Source organism: Limulus polyphemus, unplaced genomic scaffold, assembly GCF_000517525.1.
Source record: "Limulus polyphemus unplaced genomic scaffold, Limulus_polyphemus-2.1.2 Scaffold452, whole genome shotgun sequence".
In the NCBI taxonomy this organism is placed as follows: Eukaryota; Metazoa; Arthropoda; class Merostomata; order Xiphosura; family Limulidae; genus Limulus; species Limulus polyphemus.
The window spans coordinates 54,567-64,747 of record NW_013666062.1 but is presented as its reverse complement, the minus strand read 5'-3'; the positions used below and the strand labels follow the sequence as shown (position 1 = coordinate 64,747).

Here is a 10,181-nt window from a genome sequence, read left to right as displayed (position 1 = left end):
AAAGGGGGTGATTACAATCATAGAGACGATCGGCCCGAAAGGAAAAAGGCGATCGCTCTGCCCGAGAATTGATGGCCGAGAAGGCAGGGGAAGAAACAGAAGTGCTAGAAGCACGAGAAAAGTTGTGGCCGAGAGCTGTTTGTTTTGTTTTTGAATTTCGCGCAAAGCTACACGAGGGTTGTCTGCGCTAGTCATCCCTAATTTAGCAGTGTAAGACTAGAGGGAAGGCAGCTAATCATCACCAACAACTGCCAACTCTTGGGCTACTCTTTTACCAACGAATAGTGGGATTGACCGTCACATTATAACGCCCTCACGGCTGAAAGGGCGAGCATGTTTGGTGTAATGGGGATTCAAACCCGCTACCCTCAGATTGAGAGTCAAGTGCCCTAACCACCTGGCCATGCCGGGCCTGTGGCCGAGAGCATCAGCAATGCTCTGGACATCAGCAACTTCCTGGCTATTGGAGAGCAAGATGGAAAGGGGACAAGACGCATACCTCCCAGTGACTTTCCGAATCTTGCCCCATACAGTTTTGGAACTGGTGGTAAAAGAGATGCTAGTAGTGAACTTAATCCAAGACTCCTTTTGGCTTTGACGTTGAATATGCTGAGCATGGGCATGGGCCCGCTGATAAACAATGCAATTAGAAAGAGAGGGATACCATTGGAAAGTATCCCAGAACCGTTTTTTAGCCTTCTGTGCCTCCTGGCAGGCAGGACTCCACCGTGGACGAGGATACCATAGAATACGTGTCGAGGCCTTAGGAATAAAATGAGCAGCTGCCTGGACGATACAGTCAGACAGACAAAGGCAGGATCAAGTTCAGAGAGAGGTGAAAGACAGCCAGTCAGCTTGGTCCAACTTCTCATTGGCACTCGGGTCAGGTGGCATCGACATGACCAACCTCTCTCATAATGATAGGAAAATGATCACTGCCCCGTGGGTCACTGTCAACCATCCATGAAAAGCGAGTGAAAAGTGAAGTGGAGTAAATTGAAAGATCAATGGCAGTAAAAGACTGACTAGGTGCATGAAAATAAATATATGTTCCAGTATTGAAGAGAGAAATGTTGTGATTCGAGAGCATATGCTCTATGGAACGACCCCTCCCATCAATATCAGCACCACCCCAGAGGGAGGGGGGGTGTCCATTAAAGTCTCCCAGAAGTAAAAAGGGAGATGGCAATTGGTCAACGAGAGCAACAAGGTCCAATTGATCATAAGTCTCCCCAGGAGCCAGATAGAGATAACAAACATTGATGATACAACCCAAGGAAACACGGATGGTTATGGCCTCCAAGGTTGTATCGAGGGATACAGATAAGGAGGGCACATGCTGGTCGACCAGCAGTGCCAACCCATCGATGTACCCACCCATCACAGAACCTGTCATTCCACTACAAAGAAAACTGCCAAAAGGTGACTGTATTGGCAGGTTTCAGAAATGTTTCCTGTAAGAAGAGACACACGGGATGATAGGAGTTAATCAAGGCCTTAATGTCATCGAGATTAGAACGTAAATCTCGACAGTTCCACTGTAACAAAGTGGCCATTTTTATGTAGGTTTAGGAGAACAGTGGAGCAGTGGAGCGTAGTGCAGTGGTATATGTCCAAGATGGAGTAAAGAACAATAGCTTCCGAGCCTCTGGATAAGAAATGTTGTGAACAGTCTTCAAACGCTGTACCTCTTTCTCCTCCCCCACTTAGGGCAAGACCTAAAGTAAGAGGGATGGGAACCACTACAATTAACACAATGAGGGTCTAGTTTGCATTTGTAGGCATCATGGTCCTTGCTATCACAACGAGCATATGTCACAGAACCACGACAAGATGTCTTGGAATGACCGAACCGCCGGCACTGAAAACATTGGAGAGGGTTGAGAATATAGGGCCATACCTTACAGTTCAAATAACCTGCCTTAGCAGTGGCAGGTGGACGTGGTGATGAAAACGTCAAAATAAGAACTGAGGTCAGCACCATAATACCATCTTGATGAGTGGAGATCCTTCGAACTGCTGAAACTCCTTGGCTGGAGAAACCAGCAAGGATTTCCGATTCAGGGATAGACTTCAAGTCCCTCTCAACAATAACTCCTCTTGATTAATTCAAGGAAGCGTGGGGAGTAACCTCAATGGGTATATCCCCAATGGCCCTTGAATTCAAGAGGAGTTCATTGTGCTTAGCTGTGGATGTTTCAACCAAGATATCTCCAGAATGGAGTTTCTTAACTGACTTTGGAAAGCCAGCAAGCCCCTCTAAGCCCTTCTGAATAAAAAAAGGGAGGCATTTGCCCTAACGATTTATCGGACAGTGAATGCAGGATCAGGAAGAGAGGTACAGGTGTACTTTGTGATGGAGACTGCAGTTCAGAGTCTTCTAGGCGTGGTCGTTTACCGATTAGCAGAGTTTTTTATTTGTATTGGGGGGATCCATAATTAAGGAGAAAGATTCAAGGCCGCCCGTCTACAGGAATTCAAGGCCAAAGTAGTATGTTGCAGTGCAGTGCCCCAGACACCACTCAACCACCAGGATCCTCTACTCCCCTTCACTGGTCGCCACGCACGGCAAACACGTGGGTGGATGTTTAGATCCCAGAGGAAGTAACTGAAAATACAGAACCTTCCCTAGGAGGTCCCCTCATCACGTACAGGAATCCATGTCGAGGGGATAGGGGAGGTAGAATAGGCTACTTGCGCTGTGTATAACTAGGAGAATCAAACCACGGATCTTTGAGTTATAAGTCCCTAAGCTTGCCGCTAATCCACTGTGGGACATTCAAACGCAGAAACTGATATCAAATTATCCCAAGTAGCACTTCTTCGTTTCATATGAAACTATATCTTTGTAGCCTTACAGTTTTAGTTGTCAGCTTTCTGTAATGGGTTTATTTGACAGCTTTTTCATGATGAATAAATGAATAAACTGTCGACTGGTTCTAACACCTCATTTTTCTATCATCTTCTCACTCTTCTTAAGAACCACATGAACCATTACGAAGAAATACTTCGGTGGTTTTCACAGCTTCCATAGACACACGAGCTATTGAAGTGGTATTTCAACACTTCTTCCATAAACACCGAAATTCAAACCAGAGAGAAGCTAAGTTCAACCAATCCAAAAATACACAACTCAAAACATTTATAGAAGAACGCCTAATTAAGTGATTCATTTGCACTAAATTTCTACAAAGTAGCTTCTGTTCCACTACGAGCCCGAATGGTGAGAAAAAACAAACAAACATGATTCACCAGAAGAAAATGAGTAAATTTTCCTCAAGGGTCATCATTGTAGGATTGAATATCCTTAGAAAAATAGGTTACAGTTAACCAAGACTGCCAAAACAAACAAGACAGAAGCAATCTGAGAGACTATATACCTTCGCCCCGCCGCTCCTTTTCGAGATTGCACGCATTTATATAGGATAACGTCAAATTTCACTTTCGAAAACTCAGAAAATCTTTTTCAGATCCAGAATAATCAACGATCCGGATCATTTTTTGTAGTTTTATGTGGAATCTCAACCATAATGTGCCCATGAAATTTGGTACAAATACGATTCACACTTTACAGAAATATTAACCCAAAACTGTGAAAATGACCCATCTCCCCATTACAATAAATGCTTCAAAGAAATCCAGAATCCGGACCCGGAATTATATTCCGACCATATTTGGGTAGGATAGAATTATAGACAAACAGACACACGAACCAGATTGCAATACCCCCCCCCCCTCCGGGAGCGAGGGTAAAAACGAAAACACTTGTGTAACACAACCTTAAAAGTTGTTAAACAATTCCGCTGTTTCGGTAGATGTGATAAGCTTTGTAGTACGACAGAAGACTACACGTGATAAGCTTCGTGGGACAGAAGACTACAAGTGAGGATCTCTGGATAACAAGATATCTTAGAAGTAGGAATTTACAAGTAACAGAAGACTAAAACACGTTAAAAGTTTGGAATCTTTGACAGAGCTTCACAGAAAAGTGAAGGGTTTTTAGATACAGTTGCAGAAAAATATAAAAATAGCAAGTTTATCATATGCCATATTCAAACAACCATTGACTTGGGTACAACATAGGAAGATGAAAAGGTCACCAGGATAGAGAGGCATATGTTCCCATTTGCACTTACTATCTGATGGAATCACAGCCAAAAAATAGGTTCTTACTACCCCTATCTAGTTTTTGACGGGTTTGGAGAACAATTTATAGAAATGATTACAATTAAATAGTGGTTGAAATAAGGATTTGCGCATTACAGCTCATCAGGCCTGATGAGATCTGGTAAATAACAAAAGACCTCTAAGGCAATGGCACAAAAACGAAGTTAATTGACAGGTTATTTCAGACACTTTATACCGGAAAACCTTACCGAAAGAAGCAGTAAGTGTGACAAAAGGAATAGGCCTGCGTGGCTAAAGTTATAATATGCTTAATCGTGATGTACATTAGCAGCTAGTAAACGCGCAGAAAAAATGAAAGACGAAAAACTGCGACAGGAAGATATCAGAACGGGATGAGTTGATAAATGTGTGTGTGTGTGTGTGTATGTGAATGTTTTAGAAGGATATTCACACAAGAAATAATAGAAAGTGTAAGATGGGCGTAGAAAGAAGATATGTATAACGGTAGGATGTAATCACAGGAACCTGAAATAAAAACATAGACAAGTAAACTCGGTAAATGTATTAAGCGAATAGAAAGGTGTTTACACATGAAACTTTATAAAATTCACAAGAGGACGTAGAACTGGACGCTTTATATATCTAGAAGATGATGCACAGGAAACACTATTGTTACGACAGCGGAAGTCGCCTGACGCTGGGAGCATGCGCGCTGGAGTTTCTTGAACGATCATGAATTTGCCGGGTAGCTCGAGTGTGATATAGATGCCCCCTTTTTAGTATATAAGCCTGGCAAAGAAAGCTAGCTGGATATAGATAATTGAGTCAACCGAACAGTAGTGACGTTGAGCCGTAAACTGCAGTCGTTGCAGAGAGCGAAATTATCAAGCTTGTGAATAGTTGCGATTTATAGCGAGTATTATAGGAGTTGTTAAGTAAAGAGACGAGAGATGTATTGATTGTGAAATTATTGTGTATTACAAAGTAGTATCGAGAAAGAATAAACTAGTTTTAAGCAGCTACGTAACACTATATATGGTATACAGAAGGATGTGAAAACAGGAAATTTTGTATATCAAAAGGACGTAGAAATAGGAAGATTTGTATAACACAAAACTATAAAGTAAAAAGAAGTACATAATAGGAGAAAAACTATCTATATATGGTATACAGAAGGACGTAGAAATAGGAAGATTTGTATAACACAAAACTATAAAGTAAAAAGAAGGACATAATACGAGATATGCTACGGTATACAGAGGGACGTAGAAACGGAAAGATCATATAGCAGAAAGACGTAGAGATAAAAAGATTTGTACAACAGAAAACTGTATAAAATAAACAGAAGGACGTAAAGTTGGGAGCCGTTGTATAACGGAAGGGCGTAAACACTGTACAAGGCACACATGACGACAAGTTTTGTACAGAAGGGCATAGGGATGGTCACTGTTGTACATAACAACAAAATGTACTTTGAGGTGGGCGTATACTCCACGATAGGAAAATGAAAACTGATAGTTTAAGAACATTAATCTATTTATTAGATAACGGGACAAAGAAAAGATCATCTTCTTATTTCTAATTTTCTATCAAGGTAAAGTTTATCCTTTAAAATCGTGAAAGTGTAAAATATTCGATACGAAATTAAATTCTACCTTTGAGCAGTTGTTTCATTTCTCGGGAAACATGGCAGTTGGAGTAAGAGCGCACAATGTCCAAGGCTGTCTGTTCATAAGAGTTGGGTTTGTTCACATCAATTCCACACTGAATAAAGGAAAACATCTTGTAAAAAAATGTAATAAACACCCAATGTATGACTAATAGAAGGTGTTCGAGATCACTAACATGTTAGTATAATGTTAGAATGTACACTATATAGTAAGAATGAGGACACAAAAACTTAAAAATTAGCATGCCAACATGAAAATATAAAACTTGTTTATGTATTGCCATACAGACATTTTTTTACTTCAGATAGTTAGTTTATCATTTTTACTAATAAAGCTGGATTTCTTGGTGGTGTTTTACACTTAAAGTTGTATACCAATTCCAGTGTCTGCCGGTGGGTCAGTGGTAAGTCTGCGAACTTACAGCGCTAAAATCCAGAGTTCGATTCCTCTCGGCGTACAGAACACAAACAGCCCATTGCGTAAGCTTTGCGATAAAAAACAAACAAACATAAAACGCCAACAATCAATTTTAGGTTTATAAACATGATACTATTGACATTTTGAGTAAAAAAATCTAAATATTTCAAATATGTTTTTAACTTGTAAAAAGAGTCGTTAAAATGAGTATGTGCAAAGTTTTTTTTAAACATACTTAGAAAAAAAAAGTTTTTACTTAGTGAGATTATACTTGTTTGAAATGATTATTCCACTACTATCGTTTAAAATAATATCATAGCTTCGCAGAGCACTGGGCAATGATTCACAGTTAATCGAAGCTCTCACTCTGGAGACCATTCACGTGTTACAATATGTCGATGGAACAAGCTTTCCCTATTGACTTCGTATTATAATGTACAAAACACAAATATATCCACTTGTAGAAAGTAATCAAAAAGGCCAAAAAACTCTCCTCGTGCATACTAACTTCCATATTACCGACTTGTTATTATACCCCTGGGGTCCGCATATTGTACCATGTTGAGTAATTTCATGCCCCCCCCCCCCTCCCAGATATAACACTCACTGTAAAGTAATAACACAAAACAGGCTGAAATACGAAGGGGACTCTTGCAGCAGTGAATGGGATTAATTTGCAATAGTATTTTTGTAAATGTTTTCACGCAACTTGTATGTTGTTTGGGTTCATGTGTGTTGCGTGAAACAAACCTGGTGATTCTTTTAACTTAGAAAAGTGAATATTTCTTACTTAAAAAATTCAAAATATTTAGCACTTTCACGAGTTGGAGCACGTGTCATATACAGTATACTGAACACTGGCTTTGAAAGAAGTTGGCTTTATTCTTGTGCTAGTTACACAATTTTAAGGTTTTTCTCACTCTGATATTTTAGATTTTATCACAGACAGTATCACTGGAGAATTCCTTAATATGTGCTACTACTCTTACTTGTAAGATACGAGTGCACCTGCAAATTCTACACCTATTAACTAAAGAAGTCGTGGATTAGTTTGGTTAGTATTTCTCGCAAAGGTACTAAAGAGCTATCTGCGCTAGTCTTCCCTAATTTAGCAGTTATAGACAAGAAGGAAGGCAACTAGTCATCACCACCTACCGCCAACTCTTGGGCTACTCTTTTACTAACGAATAGTGGGATTGACCGCACATTATAATGCTCTTACAGTGAGAAAGGCGATCATGTTCGGTGACGGGGATTCGAACCCGCATATTGCGATTCGAGCGCCCTAGCGCCCTAGCCATCAGTTCATGCCAGGTCTCGAAGTAATGAAGCCATAAACAGTTTGTTGAATAAAACTTTCGAAAAATGTGTTTAACAAGCCAGTGGGGTCATTGAACCCCATTGGTAATTCTATTGTTAATGATGCTGGTATTTAGAGAATTTTCAATCCTTGACTTGAAATAAAGTAGGCCGTTGACTATTAACCCTTAAAAGGGGAGTTAAGATATTTAATCTGTAAATGTCATTATAAAAAAAAAATACTGATACGTATGCAAGTCATTACCCCCAAAACGGTGGATCAAAGTGCTACGTTTTTCAAGAGTCAATAAGGATTCTGAAAACACTGAAATTTTGTCACAAATTTAAAAAAATATAAATCTATTCTCGTGACTTGCGCGAGCCTGCATCTGAAATCCAACGTGAAGCGATGGGGTTTGTGAATATTATAAGGTTTACAATTGTTCATGATTAAAAAATGTAAGATTCGATTCTAACATAATGTGTTCATGCTGACGAGTTTGATATTTAACTCTTGCAGTAAAACAGAATAACCTAACTTGGCTTATGGTCACTAAACATGGATAAACCGATTCAACTCGGGAGTACCGAAAGTGAACAACCTGACCTTCATATTCCATTACAATCAATGACAAAACCTTGTCGAAACGTTGTACATTTGCTGTCATGTTAAACTTATATTAAAGTTTTTCTTCATTACCCATTTAAGCCGTCTCCAGCCATTATTAGTCTCAAAGTGGGTTCCTCGTCATCGAATTTCAATCAAGGATACGTTCATGATTTTGGCGATGCGTATCATATATGAATACCATACACACACAGCTTTTTGTTTCTATAGTCTACTGAATTTGTAAAAGTTTATTTGGTTATATTTCAGTTTTACTGCCATACTTAAAAAACAGTGGATATTGCACAAGAACCAGTCACTGTTACAAAAGTCTTCAGTTTAAAAATTATGAAAAAGGGGTGCACGTAGATTACAAGTTACAATTTACCTCCGATTTACACCTAAACTTGATTTAAATACGAATTCTTATTTTATTAAAGGAATGTTCTTCAGATGTCATTAATCAGTACGTAGAAAGTTAAAACAATACAGTATTATACAGGTCATTTGAGGCAGTATCCACACTGGATTCGTTTTAAACGGTCTCAGTTGAGTTCGTTTGATTTGACGAGTGTGCTAGTTATTCACATTTGTCATGTGAAGAAACGTGTAGATTTCGTTTGGAAATGAAATAGAGTTCATGTCCATGGTTCACATACGTGTTTTGTCAGCACTCCCAAAAACCTTCCAATGTTCACTTAAAAGTTTTATAAGCGAAACAAGCTTTACCAAACGGACCGAGACCACTTCTTCTGATGGACTCAGTTCCGTTTTCTTTGCCAATTGAATTTTGTTGTTTACACTTTTCTCCACACAAACCGTAAGTAAGGAATAAAAAGACCCAGTGTGAACAGGCCCTTAATAAGTTGGCGAAATATCAGAGAGAAAAATTAAGACCACAGATTGTTTTAACGGCCGGAAAACTACTATTCTTTTCATTCTGGAAAATTACTAGGTGTGGTTCTCGGCTCATATTCATAAAAATAATAATTTCACAGAACCTAACCATTTTCAAATGTAAAGAAATATTTTTTTTCCAGTTTAAATCCAGAGAGCGTGGTTTGTGAAGGGCTCGTTGGTGTGCCTTTTGGCTAGACATAGATCGTTAAAACCAGTCTAAAGTCTATTATGGTCCTAAAATTAAAAATAATAGTTAACGTTACACTATTTTTATTATTGTTTAGTTAAAAAACAGCTTTAAATCACAGACAACTCCAGATTTCCTACGATAATTTTCACAGTTTTGTAAAATTATGTAAGGAAGAGCATACAGCTATAAAAAAAAACCATAACACCAGTTTATACTCTATCTCTAGAAAACAGGACTAATTTTGTTGAAGTACGCTACCTATGAATTGTTTTACGAAAATAATGTCAGCTGTATGTACTTTCCAAGATAATTTCTGTTCGCAGTGACCCTAAACCTTTTCGGGGTCAAGAATACACGTGCTAAAAGCTTGTCTTTAATGACCACTTCTTTCTTCTCTCTCGGAATTGATATTTTCACATAACTTCCCTTTTTCTTTCTGATCAAGAAATCTTGCAATTTTCATACACTTCTCAGAAAAACATTTCCTTCATGATATGGCAGTTCGGTGTATTTTCATAACAAATAACAAGTATCAAAGGTAATTATTATAAAAACTTTTGACAAATGCATGAATTACTTCAAAATCAAGTGATGAATATTTTATTCGTTTTATTAAAATTAAACATTAGTGTCCTCTTAAGTTTCTCCAAAACCACTTATATAAATCAATCAATTTTAATTTAAAACAAAATAGATATTTCTGTATGTCGAAGTTTTAAGGCCACTCACTGGACAATTCACAGAATAAATATTTAACGTCTGGTTCCAGTACAATACTATTAGGTCGTCAAGAAATTAATGTCGCTTTTTTTAGATGAAAAAACCCAAACAACTCTTATATCAAAATAAAACATTTATTAAATGAAACAGTCTCCATTTTTATCGATGATGCTTTTCCATTTTACAATCAGGTTGTTAATACCCTGATTAAAGAAATCACCTGGCTTTGAAGCAAAAAACATGTCGATGT

At 38.3% G+C, this 10,181-nt stretch overlaps 1 protein-coding gene across 1 annotated transcript in view; it reads right to left on the bottom strand.

Moving 5' to 3' along the window:
* LOC106458368 (caskin-2-like) overlaps positions 1–10,181 on the bottom strand; it is a 149,781-nt gene that overhangs the window by 109,474 nt on the left and 30,126 nt on the right. The window contains exon 6 of the mRNA XM_022384557.1: positions 5,784–5,892. Within this exon, the coding sequence (XP_022240265.1) occupies positions 5,784–5,892 (109 nt within the window). The remainder of the gene's footprint in view (positions 1–5,783; positions 5,893–10,181) is intronic.